The sequence below is a fragment of the Oreochromis aureus genome, linkage group 4, assembly GCF_013358895.1.
Source record: "Oreochromis aureus strain Israel breed Guangdong linkage group 4, ZZ_aureus, whole genome shotgun sequence".
NCBI lineage: Eukaryota > Metazoa > Chordata > Actinopteri > Cichliformes > Cichlidae > Oreochromis > Oreochromis aureus.
Window position 1 is genome coordinate 19871007 of NC_052945.1, and position 18137 is coordinate 19889143.

At 42.3% G+C, this 18137-nt stretch overlaps 1 protein-coding gene across 2 annotated transcripts; it reads right to left on the reverse strand.

Annotated features, from left to right (window-relative positions):
• Positions 1-3794: 3794 nt before the first annotated feature.
• LOC120439999 lies at positions 3795-7746 on the reverse strand. Of its 2 annotated transcripts, none has more exons than XM_039611552.1 (3): positions 7133-7746; positions 6171-6263; positions 3795-4977 (listed from the first exon to the last, which is right to left on the reverse strand). In XM_039611552.1, the coding sequence occupies exons 1-3, from the start codon at positions 7691-7693 to the stop codon at positions 4666-4668; spliced, it is 966 nt and encodes a 321-aa protein (XP_039467486.1). In that variant the 5' UTR covers positions 7694-7746; the 3' UTR covers positions 3795-4665. The 2 variants fall into 2 exon arrangements, with proteins under 2 accessions (XP_039467486.1, XP_039467487.1); XM_039611553.1 differs by lacking the exon at positions 7133-7746 and adding an exon at positions 6343-6387.
• Between the last annotated feature and the right edge of the window lie 10391 nt (positions 7747-18137).

Sequence of the window (18137 nt, forward strand, 5' to 3'; positions counted from 1 at the left end):
AATCGATAAGCCACTGTCCAGCTTCGATGCAAGGTTGTCCCTGGTGTAGGTTTTATACCGGGAATTTAAATCCCTGAGAGAATCCCTGGAGTTCAGCCAGCAGCAGGTGGAAACGCTCGCTGCTGAAAATGCCATGCTATGGGATTCGGTCAAGTCTCTTACCGAGAATTTGACCAAGCTTAACACTGAAAATAAAAAAATAAAAGAGACTGTTATTGATCTGTAAGCCTGTGGCATGAGAGATAACCTTGTGCTTTCTCGCCTGCCAGCGAGGACACAGAGGCAACATTGAGAGGCTTCATTAAAACCCACCTGAAGCTGCCAGAGGACACCATGAAGAACATCACTTTCGATAGAGTCCATCATATCGGGGCTAAGAGGGCCAGGGCCGGGAGACCATGTCCTATTGTGGCCAAATTCGAACACTTCAAACAGAAGGAGCAGGTAAAGAGTGGAGGCAGTGTCAACTGAGTTGATGAAGCTGGACTTGCCGGCACCAATGGGTCCATGAAGAAGAATTCTGAGGTGCTGGAGCTCAGAGTTATGAGGCTGGTAATTATTTATGTACTGGAGATCATTTCTTTTGCCACTGTTCAAAGAAGAGTATTTATGAAGTTAAAGTCAAGAAAGTGAAACTGATAGTGGTGCAGATACAGTGGTGAGACTATGGAGGATGTTACAAACACCAACAAGAACAGGAAATTCAGCTGACAGCAACCGATTTTTGCAAGTAGATGATTTATGACGTTTACGTGGCAACAAAAAGCCCATAAGGGTCAAACACTCATGTCCACTGTATTTTCCTCCATTCTTCACTTAAAACTGAAAAAATTCACAGAATTGACAAAGAAACTGAAAATATATTTTATAGAAAGCTATGATTGAAAATATGTAATTTTTTCTCATCTGTTTGACTTTATTGTGTTATGTTTTATCTTACTCGTTGGAGGGTTTATAGGTCGAGACTTTTGTCCTCCCATTGCAGGAAAACATTACAGCACAATAATAACATCTATACATATGCATTAAAACATTTAGAACATAACACTCTTTGCCCAAAATCTTTTGTGTTGTATTAGACTTGTAGCACTTTCATTGCTACATTAATCAAACTAAGGAAATTCAATTCACTAATTTATTTGTATTGATTAAAAATGAATTTAATGTTGATTTCTCTTGCAGCTGCTCTATTCCCATGTTCTGGACCTGAAAACAGGGTTTGATCTTTCGTTTCACTCTATAATACTGGACTTATTTTTCTACGAAGGTTTGAACTTCACTGTAAAATCTAATATTGTGTTTAATTAAAAATATTAAGTAGGCTGAACTCAATTTTTATCAATTTGTTATTAGAACTCAATTTAAGTAAGTTACCAGTATTTTTTATGCAAAAACGCTGTTCAACTCAATTTATTTGAGTTGTCTTCACTTAGAAAAACTAAATAAGCTGGAAATTTTGCTTCTCAGTGCGGAAGGATGAAACGATGTGGTTTGAAAATGCCACGTCACTACCGTCCTCCTCCGTAGCATGGATCAGTCCGCATGTTCATGGTGCCACCATTTTGTTCTGGAATATGTTGAGCAAACCTGGAGAAGCTTCAGCTCAAGATATTATTGTTGTCATTGCTGTGGATCTTTACCTGATACACTGACTTGGTGAGTAAATGTTTACTCTTATTCAAAGTGATTTTGTGGCTTCTCTTAGTTTAGCACCAGGTTTATAATCTTGCTAGCTAGTTAGTGTTAGCCCAGGTTTGCTGCTGCCACTGGAATCATGTTACTTAAAAATTAACACCACAGCTGTCAAAACCTTATATAAAAATATGTTTGTGAAATTTTCTGTTGATTGTTTGAAATAAAAAAGTGAGATAAGAGCCCAGACAAAAGTTTTGGGGAGGTGCCTCCCCTGCACCCTGGTGGCACACCTGCACCCTAAGGCCCTGCATGTGTGGGTGATTGTGGTGGAGCGGGAAGAGGGAGGCAGCTGGAGATGGGGAGGGAAGGAAGGGAGGGCCCTTCTCCCCCGCTGACCCCAGTAGGCACCCCCATACTCTGAAACCCACCAGGGCAAGGGGGCCCAGGCCCATCCGGACCGGGGCCCAGTTCAGCAGCGCAGCCCGGCCCCATAGAGCCCGGGACAGCCCACCCGACCCCACCACAGAGAAAACTGCACCCACCCCGTCATCCACTCATCTTCCAGACTACACAAGACAATAGACACCCAGGCTGAGTTCTTCCTCCACCTCCCCTATATCTCCCCCACCTGCACCATGAGTTCCTGAAGAGAGGAGACCTCCTGCAAGATGTAACAGCCTCCCCCACCAGTTGAAGAGCCTCCCAGGTGGCTCGATGCACTGGCGGCACCCCACGCCAGGGCTGAGCCCCCATACACCCACCCGCCCACAACCCCGGCGACACACCAACCAGGACCCAAGCCCCCAAGGCCCACCCAGGGTCCCAGCCCGGAGACGGAGCACCCCCAGAACCCCACGCCCGCCCCGGACCCACCCAGGGGCAGCCAGGCTACCAGGTCAGTAACCCATGTCCGTCAGCACAGACCCTCCCCTAGCCCCGCTGCACGCAGTCACGAGGAAACCGTCACCTAAGAGCTAACAGAGCCCTTAACAGGCCATGACTGCAACCCCGGGTTGAGCCCTCCAAGGAAGACGCTTCTGGGGAATCCCTCGACGCCCCAAGCCTGTCCCTACCCCTACACCAATCACAACGGCGAAGGTGGGACCAAACTATGACCCCCCACCCCCACTAGGTGATGAAGCTGATCAAAGGAGCCCAGAGCAACTGATCTGATATGGTGGCAGAGGCTGTATCAAGATTAATGTAATCTATTAGATAACTTCTATATTGGTTAGAATTAAGATTATTTTTACTTTTCCAGTTCATGAGGACTGTTTTCTTGGCTATGCATAAGGCAGTGAAAACCATATGGGCTATATTCTTTTCTGTAGTGACATTATCTAAGCTGCCCAACAAGCACACTAAAGGAGAAGTTGGAATGTTGTTGGCTGGGTGGGTTCTTCGACATCTTTAAGAGTTCTAAACAAATGTCTGTCCTCCTCCAGAAAATCTTATGTACGCAAACGCGCGTTGCAACGTCTTATCTGGTGCGGGACTTTTATTTTGACAGCAAATGCGCACCTGCGGACCACTTATGTGCACCCCTGGATAGAGTCTAACTGCTGTTGGGATGAATGATCTGCGAAGGAGCTCCTTCCTGCAGCGAGGGTGTTTCAGTCACACACGCAGACTCATGCAGAGGGTGATGTGGGTTGTTCACGATGGATGTCAGCTTTACTAACATCCTCCTCTCACCCACCGCCTCCACTGGACCAGTTTGTCAATCCTGCTCCTGTCCCTGTCCGTGCATCCGCTCCCAGGCCACTGCATAGAAAAAGGCAGATGGTACCACAGAATGTCCTTAACAGAGTCCTGCAGACTCCAAGGGACCTCAGTCTCCTCAGCAGGTGGAGTCGACTCTAGCCCTTCTTATACAGGATGTCTGTATTCGTACACTCATAAAAATTAGTCATTGGATGGACTCAATTTGATTGATGGCAGGTTTTCCACATAATACATTTATTTTGGTTCAACCAAATCTACATACATCATGACAATTTAATTAAATTGAGTCAGTAGAGCACAATTTTTAAAATACACTTAAAAGGAAAAAAATTACAGTAATAAGATGTGAAAGGTTTTGGTTGGTTCATCTCAATACAATGTCATTCGTTTGAGCTAGATTTTCTTCGCATTGAAATGATTATTTTAAGTCCAACTAACTGATTATTTTAATTACCAGAAAACAAATTTAATTATTGACATAATGACAAAATGAATTTGTTTTTTCAACTCAATTTTATTCACTTGAATTAAAAGCAGAATACTTTGTGAATAAACATCTCACATGGTCAAATTAACCTTAACAAAATCAGTGCTCACAAAAAAGTGCTGTCTTACATTTGAAATGAATATCAAATCTGAATAGCACACACCTTTGTATTACTAGGCAAGACTGAAAACAAACTGCAATTTGTAAAATCAGATTTCACTTAAGAATCATTGTATATATTTATAGTGACACTTGCAGGTAGGTTTTCAGCAAATTCACAATGATAACCTACTAAACATTACAATTCACACCATAGTATGCCAGTCACTGAACATTTTAAACAACCCAGCAATACTAAAATACAAATATATAATGTATATATATAAAAGGTTTTCATTAAGAACATTTTTATGTTACCAAAGGGGAAGTATTTTAATAAAAAAAAATTCAACTTTACTTCTCTAAAACCAATTACATTCAAACTTTTACAAGCTTATAAGAACGGGAACACCAACTTTAAAACACTGGAAGACACCAAAGTTGTCAACATTTGTTTTGTCTCTTTGAAAATCCCAAAAGCAATTAAAAAGAAAATGCTGGTTACAAGCATTAAATTTTTTTGAGCTAAATTCCCACAGTCCTTTTATCCAACTATATTAGTATAGATTAAAGGTTACATCACTCACAAGCGAACAGCAGACAAAAATAGAAAACTTCAATTTTTCCAAAAAAAAAAAAAAGAAAAGAAAAAAAGGTCACAGTTTGAACAAAAGAGATAAAAAGGCCAAAATCAACTTTTGTGCTGGGGCCTTGTTTGCCTAAGCAAACATCTTCATTTTCATTTGCTGCATCTTTGTACTGAACCTTTGTCCATCCAGATTCATTAAAATCTTCTGACAAAACTCGAAAGTGTGCTTGTGGTCATTTGGATAGCTTAGATCAAGTGCATAAATCAGTCCAAAGAGGACGATGAATGCCATGATGACACTACCGAGGTTGTTCATAACTGTAGTACCTTCAATGACAACTCCCACATCCTCTGGCTCCTGAACGCCTTCTCTTCTGATGCTGTAAATACCCGTGACAGCTGCTGCAGTGGATCTCAACCGTTCATCCTCATTGGAGGAGGTCTGAAAAACAGGTTGTTTCAGGTTTAAGGGCTCTGTCACTTGGAAGGGGACATATTATGCAAAACTCAGCTTTTGTGTCCTTTTGTGCTGACATATGGGTCTCTACTGCCTCTACAAACACTCCAAACATGAATAAAACCCGTCAATCTGTTTTCTATCACTAGCTTGGGTTTAGGTATTATGTACCTCCCCTTGGGAGGGGCTTGAAATAGAGCAGCAGCTTCTCTAGTGCCTCTAGGTTTAGGTGTGTGTCAGGGGTGGGTGAATTTCCCTTATTTCATCACAATTGGGGACCTTTTGAAACAGCTTGTTTTAGGCACATTATTCCTGAAACCAGGAGACTGCTGTAAAGCCAGTGACACTAGTCAGTGTCTCAATGCAATCTGCTGGGTTCCTTTATAGAAAACTTTTTACTAATTGGCATAATTAACTGAACTTCATTGGAGTGTTTATGTTGTAAAGGCTCACCTTTCAGCACACTCACTTCACCAGATGCACCTTGTTTCTTTTCCTCACCTTTGATTGGGTGTGGTGCTTGCCCTTAATTGCGCTCACCTGTCACCCTTTATATAAGGACTGCACTCACCTACAGCTCACTCTTTCTTCACTCCCACATGGGGCGGCAGCTGAAGTGAGTTTCTCTTTGAGTCTCCTGAGTTCATGTATTATTTTGAGTTACTGAGTAACTTAAATCACACTTTATTTTCTTTCAGAGATAGCAGTCCATGTGTGTCTTTCCTTTGTTCATTATTCAACAAAACGAGAAACCTACAAGTGATTGCTGACTGTTCATTCTCATCCTGACTGGATGAGCCCATGATGGTAACAATCTCCAACCTCCTCTGAACCTTCCTCCGAAACAGTTTACTTAATGAAGTGCCTTGAGATGACTGTTGTGATATGCCGCTATATAAATAAATTGAATTGAAACACTGACAGAAAATGGATGAATGTTTTCTTCACATTTACCGTGTTTATAGAGGCAGTAGATACCTACATGGCAGCACCAAAGGAATGAACAATTGAATTTTTGCTGAATCTGTCCCTTTAAAAGTGCTCTCCAGTACAAGTTTCAACACTGACTATTAAGAATAATACATATTTTACAATTATATTGTCTTCTTTGAATATATGAGGATTTTTTGTGCAATGAACTCAAATTGAAGCTAGAAAATAAAGTGTGATAAGCGTACCAGATACTCCTTGAACAGTAGGTCTGGATCTTCATTAAAGTAGATCACCAGGCTTTTAAGAGTATGCTCCCTCTTTATGTCGATGTCATCACACTAATGCAAGGGTGGAAAAAAATCGTGAAAAAAATGTAATTGATTGCATTTAATTGATGGGTTTATCATTAGTACTGACCAAACTACTGATCGCCATGATATCCTTGATCTTTTGGCCCTTTGCTCCTTTGCTGCCCTCAAAAATTTGCATCAAATTTGCATCAGCTTGTCTGAAAAGTTGCTAAAAATTTGAACCATCAGTGAAATTTGTCAAGACCCAAACTGTTTGTAGCTGAATTTTAAGTTTGACATGTGTCCTTTTCCATGACAACAGCATTCACAGTTAATTTAACCTTTTCTTACAATACCGTTATAGGGGTTTTCCCAACAGCACTACTCAGCATGACTCGGATGGTTGTGGTTCGATTAGACAGCCTTTTCCAACAGCACGATTCGCTATTTTTCCCCCAAATTTTTAGTACTTGCTTCATTGTGGTTCATGTTGAACATCAGCCCCATTATTGTGCTGTAGTGTTCCTGAATTATACTTCACACTGTTTACTGTTTACCTTGTGCTATTTCTGTCTCCAATAAAGATAAAGGGTATTAGTTGCAGTCATTAACTAGAGCTGGGTTTTTTTTGGCAGGGAAAACAGACTACACTGATGTGAGCTGTGTTAACCCACACTGTACTGAGATGTTTTGGCTGAGTGGTGCTGCTGGGAAAAGGGCTTCAAGTCACCACCCTTACCACTAGGACCACTACTTTTTTCACCAAAATTTAGTTTCAAATCTATTATGAGTTGGCTAAAATACAGACAAAAGGTTTTTTTTGCTCAAATCTTCAGTCCATCTACAGAAAAATATTCAGTAAGCGCTGACAAAACAAACAATACTTAAATTTGTTGATACACAAGCATTTTACTTACTTCACTTTCCTTGAAAAGGGCAGGCCATCTGTTCATGAAGTCTTTGATCATCGGCCTCTGTTCCACAATCTCTAGTCGTCTATGGGAGAAGGTTCTTTCCATTTTTGCTTTTATTACTGGTTCTTTGTCCCGCTTTTTGATTTCTGAGAGTAGAGCCACTCTTTCAGTTTCCAAGCTTTCAGTGCTTTCACTTTTTGGGGGTAAAGGGACATAACAGACCTCGGCCTTTCTTGGTTTTTTGATGATGGCAGCAGTTTTTCCTTGGCCTTCTTGTTTGTGCTTTAACAAATTCACACGGATTTCAGGATTGCCAAGCCACCCAATCAGAGATTGTTTCCATCCCCAGAATCCTGTCTTAGATCCTAGCTGCCCTAAACAAGGATGGGTCCTTGTCACTGCTGCTGCCACCTCTTCACATTGATCGTCTTTAGGATATTTTGTGTATTTCAGCATTTCTTGAGCTAATCCATCAAGGATGACTCCTTTCAGTTTAATGCCAGGCTTGAAGAGTGTGCCATTTGCTTCATATTCTGCGTTTTTCTGCTGGAGTTCCAATTCCATGTCATTTGTGAATTTAGGGACCACAAACACATTGGGCCAGGAAAACTGTCTTGTCGGTTGAACTTCTGGGCCCTGTTTCAGAAAGCCGGTTTAGTGCAAACTCTGAGTAAGTATACCCTGAGTTAACGAAAACTCTGGGTTTTCGGTTTCACAAAGCGAGTTTAGATTAATTCTGAGTGAGTTACTATGACGACACACTCCGTGAAGCTAACCAGCCCCCTAGCAGGTTTACTTCAACTAACCCTGACTTTCTCTGCCTCTTTGTCGGAAACCTGACTGTAGGAAGTGTCAGACATGGCGTGCCCCTTCCTTGAAGAGCCAGTAGATGTTGAAGCCCAAATTCTCCGCAGAGCTCTCCGCCGGGAGAGAGTGATTAGAGCGCGTTTGGACATTTTATCATTTCCTGATGATTTTCTGTGTGAACGTTACCGTTTTTCAGTTATTCAAATAAATCTATAATTTATTTGAATAACATCCTCAGGCCTTATATTGTGTTAAACGTGTTAAATGGGTGGAAATCCCTAGATCAATGTTTAAATTAACACTCACGCATTGACACTGTTGGCTATGTTTTGCCATGCATGCTCCCTTTCTTTTGCAGCTGAGGCTGTGTTACTTTTTCATAAAATTTGCATGTTATCGGCATATGCTGCCATCAAATTTCGGCCTCAAGCGCTGTAAAATACATTGACCGCGCCTTCTTTCCCTCCGTCTCCATGGTGACTCGCTTAATCTGTGCTCCACTAATCAGGGCTTTATGTATCCTCGTTGTGCAGCTTAACTTGGGGTTAAAGCAACTCGCGTTGATTGAACTAATTGTTATCAGCCTTTCTGAAACCGAATATTCGAGTTGGCCCAGGGCCCTGTTTCAGAAAGCCGGTTTAGAAAACTCAGAGTTAAAATGATACTCAGGGTTGAGTAACCCCGAACTGTCCAACTCGGAATATTCGGTTTCAGAAAGGCTGATAACAATTAGTTCAATCAACGCGGAGTTGCTTTAACCCTGTTAAGCACGCGCATAAAGCCCTGATTAGTGGAGCACAGATTAAGCGAGTCACCATGGAGACGGAGGGAAAGAAGGCGCGCCAATGTATTTTACAGCGCTTGAGGCCGAAATTCTGATGGCAGCATATGCCGATAACATGCAAATTTTATGAAAAAAGTAACACAGCCTCAGCTGCAAAAGAAAGGGAGCATGCATGGCAATACACATAGCCGACAGAGTAATGCGTGAGTGTTAATTTAAATATTGATCTAGGGATTTCCACCCATTTAACACGTTATTTTATTATATTTCATTTTATTTTTTATTTTATACATTTTATTTTGTGATGTGATGTGAGCGCAGGTGCAACCCAACAGGCCCCAAACGTTCCTGGCAGCAAGTAAAAATGAAATATAAAAAATGTAGAGGAAGAGGGTCCAGCCACTTTTCCAACAAACCTTTCCTCAGTAAGATGTTCAGCACTGATTTACAACCAACCTAAGTAGGCATGTACTATGAATGTCAATGCTATTTTCTGTGTTTCAATAGCTCCCTGTAAAGCAGCTGTACAAGACCTGTTTGATCAAGAAAATAAAAAAATGCTTTTTGGAAATGGAACACTTCAAGCAGCAGAATGGAATGTGAGTGCCATCTATACAGCCAATCACGCCTGGGAACCCTGAAAATAAATGTAAAATCTAAGTAGTAGTTCAAGTATCACCACATCATGAATTAAGTTTTGTTCATCCTGATACCTGCAATTTTGTGGAATCCTCTTTGATAAATCTTGTGGGTCTATGACCGGGAACACCACAAACGAGTACAGGAGACGTTTCAGTGCAACTGTAACATTCCTGACTGCCCGACAGACGGTAGCCTTGGAAACGTGCTCAGCGTCACCAATATTATACAGAAAGCTCCCGTTTGCAAAAAACGAAGTGCAATACAAATAATATGTACAGAACTTAGAGAATGTCGCGATGTGTCACATGAGCAATATAAGGCCTGAGGATGTTATTCAAATAAATTATCGATTGTGCTGAAAACGGTAACGTTCACACAGAAAATCATCAGGACATGATAAAATGTCCAAACGCTCTAATCACTCTCTGCCGCGGCGGAGAGCTCTGCGGAGAATTTGGGCTTCAACATCTACTGGCTCTTCAAGGAAGGGGCACCATGTCTGACACTTCCTACAGTCAGGTTTCCGACAAAGAGGCGGAGAAGTTCAGGGTTAGTTGAAGTAAACCTGCTAGGGGGCAGGTTAGCTTCACGGAGTGTGTCGTCATAGTAACTCACTCAGAATTAATCTAAACTCGCTTTGTGAAACCGAAAACCCAGAGTTTTCGTTAACTCAGGGTATACTTACTCAGAGTTTGCACTAAACCGGCTTTCTGAAACAGGGCCCAGGTGATAAATGAGGGGTTGATGTGTATAGGGTATCATCACTGCAGGATGAAACTAAAGAAGGCCCAGGGCTGGAAGTTCCTTGGCAAGCGTAAACACTGCTGTTTGTGGACGTCTCAACTGGGTACAAAGCAATGAATTGTTCTTCAAGTGTGGGTTTAGGATTGTATATCACTTTCAGTGTGCCTTTATCTTTTACATCAGACATTGAAGTTAAGTTCATAAATGCATTAAAGTCTTCATCCATGTACTGCAAACGGAAGTCTTCTTTCAAATCGAAGAATATCTTTACCAACATATGGAGCTCTGATAATGTTGCTGGAATTCCAGAGTCCAGATGCATTTTCCTGGAGTCTGACACATCCCCAAAAATGATTCTGAGAACAGCGCTTGCCATTATGAGACAACCTTTACTCTGGAACAGAAAAAGCACAGCCAAATGATGGCATATTAAATCAACATAAATACAGCTCTAGAAGGATTTTTATTCCAGTTAGGTTTATCAACACCATGCTCTAAAACCACATACATTTCTAACACCTTTGTATGATTCTTCTGGTATGCTCACCCAGCAGTGTTATTTTTATTAACTTTTCAGTGTCACCTAAGAAAGTGTGCTGTTGGTTATTCGGAGGGTCTCTCAGAGCTGAAAGAAGATTCCAGGATGACAATGGAGAGTCTGGCTGTTCCATGCTGGACACAACTATAAGCGAAACCTTCAAAGAGTTTGCTTTCCAGAGCCAGAGGTTATGGTCAGGCATCCTCCAGCAGAGGGGTTGCTCTTTTTAAGAATCTTTACAATCTAAATTTAAGAAAGGTTAAAAGCTATGTTATTCAAGAACACTTACCCTTCACGATGATGAATCTCTTTAACATCACCAAGCGTAGTCCCTCCACAATGTAGTCCACAAGGGGATATGGGTCCTCCAAGTCACCAAGCTCAATTAGTGAATGAGGTAGACCGCTCAAATCCACCATAATGCTCCCTGTACCAAGAACATAGTTCCCTAACTATGAAACACAGTTTCCTCTCAACTATGCACAGCTGAATGATCTCATTAAATTTTGGCAGCCCATTTACAGTTCCATGAACAATAAGCATGCCTTGACTGTAATGCATACCATTGCAGGATACCTTCTTCAACACAGCAACTTCAGAAATAGATGGGTATCTTTCCATCAAAGCAGACACTACTCTGTCATTAAGAACCTCAACGGGCATAACAGAGGCATTTCTAACTTCCAAGAATGACTTCTTGTAATTAGAGGAATGTGTCTGATGGTCTATCATGAACTGATGTTTAACAGCTAATGAGAAAGGTATGTTTTTGAAGCAGTTTGTATGTCGTGCAACCTGCTTGAAAAAACTATTCTTTGCCTCGAATCGCATGGTCCATAGAGAAATGAGAGGTCCAAAGCATTTAATCATTTGTGGATAATGCTCCAAATAATGATGCTTGGCAACAGATTTACATGTGGAAAGAGATAAAGATAGAGCTGCCTATGATCATAGATCTTTGCCTCAAGGTAAGCTATGGTTTCATCTCTGTGGACATGGGCAACAACCAACTCAACTATATGTTTAAGATGTAGAATTACCTGTCATGCTGGCTCATCTACTGGCAAAAGTGGCCCTATGATTAAAGGAAGCAATCTCAGCAAGGACCAATTTTCATGAGCATTGCCCCCTATTGTGTTTTTTGAAGAATAAGTATGTGGTATGGCATGAGGTCGATTTGTTTTGTCACCAAATTTGTATGGAAATTTCTGGATCAAGGTGTTAAGTTTGTCAAGTGTGAAGTATTTTTTGGAGATTATAATAAGCTAATAGTTCCGTGGGAACAATACCTTCAAAGATATCGTGGACAATATCTGGGGGATATCCAGTGCTGACATGAAAATGTGAGGGATTCTCTGTCAACACACACTTTTTTTTTTTACACCACAGACAGCAGTTGCCTTTTCTTGAGCACAGTGGACATGAACTTCATGGACCTCTCTGGTTCGAAGTTGGACATTACATCCTGATTCTGAAATTCTGATCTGTCTCCAGTACAAAACCTACAAATGGATCCACCAGCAAAACTCTCAAGAAATCCACCGATACCATGAGCTGAAAGATTGTCCGCTATTACGCATTGGACAGAGCCTTTTACAAATTTACCAAGCTGAGACACAAAGACACCATGCTTTTCTAAAATGGTCAAGTCTTGAATGAGAGGCTCCAATACTTTCACGAAACCAAAAGCTTTTGTGTCATCTGACTGGCAAAGTACAGCTAAATAAATTGAGGTTAATGCTGAATGGGAATCTGGTGGTAAATTACCCAAAACCCAATAGACACCACAGAGTTTGTGCTTTTTACGAGATGTCCCAAGCGGGTTACATATCTCAAAATCATCAATATAAAGATTTACAGCAATTCTTAACTCTTCACCACAGAAAAAAACTGTTTTGCTTGTAGTACTCACCATCTCTAACCGTTCTGTATTCTTTAGAAGTCAATTGCGTGTTTTGACCCGTCTGGGCTACAAGAAGTTCAAGAACATCTTTCTGAGAAAGCAACTGCTGCAGAGATCGTAATAAAGGAATGTACTGATAGGTCCGATTCCTTTGAGCATCTAGTATGTACTCTATTGGCTCTATAATACCAAAATGTGAACAGTAATACTGTTTTCTTTTATATGCAGTAGCAAGAGGGCTGTCACTTGCAATGGCTATGCAAACAGGACTAGATCTGCAAACAACAGAGGAAATCTCATCAATTAAAGACTCTTCAATTTGTAGCTGATTATTTTGAAATACACCAGAAATAACTGTTTTTGTGGGATGTAAAGATGCTGTACTCAATAAGTAATCGAGTTCAGACAGCAGTTCATCAACAACTGTTGTTGGGACATGAATGACATTTTCTAACTTCAGTAAAAGGCAAGCAATTCTTTCTTCAAAGTAATCTGAAGTAAGTAATTCTACTGGTTCATGACAATCTAGTTTTTCTTGAAGAGTATCTGTTGTCCCAGCCTTAAACAGATCATCTTCAGAACTCCTTGACTGAATCAACTGATTACGTATACAAATATTATCTCTCAAATCATGAACGGAGTATTTGTTGTGTTTTCTGTATTTGTGTGTCTGAAATGTACTGTATATATTAGTTTCAAATTCACAATTTTTAAACAAGCATTGGACAGTTTGGTGACGCCTGAGATGTGTATTTATGTGTTGGAAAAAATTTCTCTCTGAAATATATTCTCTGCATGAGCAAGTAGGACACTGAAAAATAGATAGTTCTGATTTGTTTTGTGTTGTTTGTTCTGAATGATTTTTGTACATGTGATTTAACAATTTACTCCATTTAGTAAAGCTACATGGACAATCTGAGTACAGACAGGGAAAGCAATTAACACCTCTTATATGTCCGTGAGCCTGTCTAAAATGTTTCAACAACAAATACCTGCTAGATAATTCTAAACTGCAGCTTTTACATGTCCACATCCAACTACCTGAAGGAAAAAAAGACAATATCAGTGAAAAATAAGTTTATACAATTCCACAGCTGTTTTACACAAGGGAAATGTGCTACTTACCAACACTTAAAAGTTCCCAGATAACTTGGTGACTTAGTGATGTAAAAATGATGATCACGCTTCAAAATAGATCACGCTGTAAAATAAATCATAAAACATTGAAATTGGTAAAAGAATAATTTCATGATTTTTTTTTTACTTGTTCCTTATAGTGTTCCCATAATAACATTATGAATATTCCCCTAATGTAGGCAACAATAAAAGCTCTGGACACAGAAGTCGCAGAGGTTATATACAGTCACACAGAACAGTTATTGGTAGGCATGTTTAGATTTTCTAGTTAAAAGAGAACATGAGAAGAATGTCAACAAGTGACGATTTGTGAAAGGTTTCACCAATGATAATGTGTAAATAAGAAACATATGTATTTTAAAAGAAATATATCCGCCCATGTTACTTTTTCATAAAAGTTTACGTTTGGAATGCAACAATTTCAACAAAAAGGTGGGTAAAAAAGGCAGCAATTATCCATGAAGAGGTATCAGTTAGACTGATTTTGAAGCAGTTTGGGCCGGTTCCACCTTATGAGAGGGCATGCCGTGACATATGCGCATTCCGTGTTTTTCTTCAATTAGCTATAAGTTAAGCTAGGGCAGGGGTGTCAAACTCAAATACACAGTGGGCCAAAATTCAAAACTGGAACAAAGTCGCGGGCCAACATTAATATTTATTGAAAAAAAATCTTCCTCCAGATATAAGAATGAATCTTTTCTTATGGACTCAAACAAGTTTTGCTGAAAAACTGAATATGGAACAAGCAAAGCTTAATACTAAACAATATATATATTAGCTGTATAATACCAGTAGGCCAGCATTAATAGTAATTTGGTATGGCTTCGCGGGCCAAATGTAATTAGGCTGCGGGCCAAATTTGGCCCGCGGGCCAGAGTTTGACACCTATGAGCTAGGGACTGGTGTGGTAGCCCACCAGATATCGTCCTGCCTGGACGATATACTGGTGGCCAGCTGTTAGATGAGCCAGCACGAGTCTCATCTGCGTCAGGTTTTCCAGCGTTTGGCGGTGCACGGGCTGATCATCAACCCGTCTAAATGTCAGTTCGGATTACCGGTCCTGGATTTCATGGGACACCGCATCTCCGCTGACAGTGTGGTTCCATTGCAAGACAGGGTCCAGGCTGTCGCGACTTTTCCGCGTCCCGCCCTGGTTAAGGCGTTGCAGGAGTTCTTGGGAATGATCAATTTTTTTAATCGTTTTCTCCCCAGAGCTGCCCACCTTTTGCAGCCACTCTACACAGCTTTAAAAGGTAAGACTGCTAAAGATCCTGTTGACTGGTCCCCGGAACGTGTTCAAGCGTTTTCCGCGGCGAAGTCAGTGCTGGCCAATGCCGCCCTGCTGGCCAATGCCGCCCTGCTGGCCCACCCGTTTCTGTCCGCGGAGATCGCATTGACCACTGACGTGTCGGATGTCACGTTGGAACAGCGCGTCTCCGGCGTCTAGCAGCCGCTCGCCTTTTTCAGTCGCACGCTCCGTGATGCCGAACGCAAGTACAGCGTTTTCGATAGAGAGTTGTTGGCTCTGCACCTTGCGACGCGGCATTTTCGTTTTTTTCTCGCAGTTTCACCGCATACGTCAACCACAAGCCTTTGACCTTCGCTATGTCCAAGATTTCCGACCCTTGGAGCGCGCACCAGTAGCGCCAGTTAACGGCCATTTCGGAGTTTACGACGGACATTCAGCACGTGGCTGGAAAGTCCAACCGGGTCGCTGACTGTCTGTCCCGCGTGTTGGTTTCTCCCGTGTACGTCAGCGTCGACTACGCCACCATGGCCACTGAGCAGCGCGCCAATCCGGACGTCCTTGCACTTCATTTTCTGCGCAGACGGGCCTTGTGTTGGAGGACATGCCAGTGTGGGAGGGCGGTCCACGTTTGCTGTGTGACATTTCTACGGATGTCGCGGTGGGCGCTGCGTTGGAACAGCGCATCTCCGGCGTCTAGCAGCCGTTCCCCTTTTGTGGCGCCGTCGCATTTTCGACTCCGTCCACGCCCTCTCTCATCCGGGTGTACGTGCTTCAGTCAAGCTGGCGCCAGGTTCGTTTCGCGGGGCCTACGGAAATCAGTGAAGGACTGGGCTGTGGCGTGTGTTCCATGCCAGCGTTCAAAGATCCACAGGCACACGCAGGCGCCCTTCAAACCCTTCTGCGTCCCTGGTCGGCATTTTGACCATCTACATGTCGATCTGGTTGGCCCTCTTCCGCAGTCGCAGGATTTCACACACCTTTTGACTGTGGTGGATCGCCAAACCAGGTGGCCGGAGGTGGTCCCTCTGGCCTCCACGACGGCAAAGGCGGTGGCCAGGGCTTTTGTGTCAACGTGGGTTTTGCATTTTGGTCCTCCCGCTGACATTACCTCAGACAGGGGCCCCCAGTTCATTTCGGAGCTTTGGTCTGCCATGGCTGACGGCTTGGGGGTCAAGGTCCACCGCACCACGGCGTACCACCCGCAGGCTAATGGCATGTGCGAGCGGTTTCACCGGTCACTCAATGCCACGCTCCGGGCTTCTTTGACGGGTGGCAACTGGGTTGACCGTCTTCCCTGGGTTTTATTGGGATTGCGCAGCGCAGTAAAGGAGGACCTCGGGGTTTCTCCAGCTGAGCTGGTCCTTGGTCAGCCCCTCCATGTACCTGGGGAGTTTCTGCCTGAGAGACCGCCCCCATGTTTCGATACCTCTGTGCTGTCTTCCCACCCCCTGGGGGGTCCCTTTTCTGTTCCGGGCCCTGTGCACCACTGCCTGCCTGAAGTTTTTGTTGCGAAATCATTGAACTCCTCTCAATTTGCTTTTGTCAGGCACGATGCTCATCAACCCCCCTTGCGTCCACTTTATGCCGGCCCATATAGAGTTATTAAGCCGGGCCACAAGCACTTCGTTTTGGACTTCGGGGGTCGGCAGGAGGTAGTTTCAGTTGACTGGCTTAAACCTGCGCACGTTCTGCAGGATGATCTCTCTGCATTTGTTAGGCGGCATGTCCTCGTGGTTCTGCACAGAGTCGTTCAATAATGGCGGCCTGCATAACCATCTTTTTGAGAACCAGTATAAGGAGCGGGGAAACCTCCGAGGGCAATCCGATTTTGGCTCACTGTCCCGGTGAATAACTTTCCACGATGGCCCGCCAAACTTCACTTACAGTGCTCTCCCCTACAAACCCGGCGACTGTCATCGGCCTCTCCTTCCAACGCGTCCCCCTGACACAGCATTTTCTGATAATCTAGGCGGTAGCAAGTAATAAATAAAGAAATCATTTATAATAATAAATAGGTTTGAATGTCACGGGAGTGTGCATTGTGCTGACTGCAGTTACTCTTACGGCCACATGGTTCGCTTTTGGTGGCACCCTCGGTAAACTATGCAGTGCTTTTAAAGACATCTCAAAACAATACTTTCTACTAGAATATGGAATTATATAATAATAAACACAGAATGCCACATTATCAGATTATTAAAAAAACCTAGTAAGAATGAAGTTAGCTATAGGACGTCAGCTTTCATTGAGCACATGGCCGCTGGCTAGCTGCCAATAAGCTAGCACAAGCTCTGACTACCTAAAAGTTGGCAGCTACATAATTTCTCCTCTAAAACAAGGCACTTTTGAAATAACCTGTCTATAATGTCAAAAAACTAGTATTCAAGCAGAGAAGAGAATGGTAGCACCACCAAAAGTTCAAAAAAACAACTGTTACAAGCTTCTATGATAAATAGCAGTGCTCTACATTCAGCTCATAGAGAAATACACAATTGGATATATTATAAATTAATATGTTATCTTACCTGAAGGTGTAGTTTTATCCAAAAAGTACAGAGAGAGGCCAACAGCAGCTGCATTCATTCAGGTGATCCTGAAAGAGCGCAAAATGTTCGAAGAGGGCGGACCGCTGTGTAACTCTATAACTTTGTGTTCTTGTAACAAAGACTGTGTTGAGAGAAAATAATTTGGGTTCACCACACAAATAATAAATGCAGTAATGCTGGAGTGCTACATTTGTGTTGAGTGAGATTAAAAAAAATATTTAAGCTTAAAGAGGGGCTTGAATTTTGTTCTTTGAGTATACAAATGCGCAAGTGCAAAAATGTACTCCCCCTACCTCCAGTGCCCCAACAAACTCATTCATTTTGTGTTCAGAATCAGCTTCTGCTGGTTTAGAATAATTTTAAGTTTACACAAAGAAAATCTAATTAATTTGGTATTTTTTAATTACATTTATGAACAACTAACAAAATTTGTATGTGTTCTTTGAAAGAAGCACCTGAATCTATTGAGTGTAGTCCAGTCCAGTTTGTAAGAGCCCACTATCTCAATGTCTTTTCCTTGGCTGTTCACCAGTGTTGTAGGGGGTGACTTCCTCCTGAAGTTTATGACCATCTCCTCGCCTTCCTGGCATTGATTTGGAGCGTGTTGGTCTCACACCAGCCAACAAAGTCACTGATGACCCCCCTGTATTCCTGATCA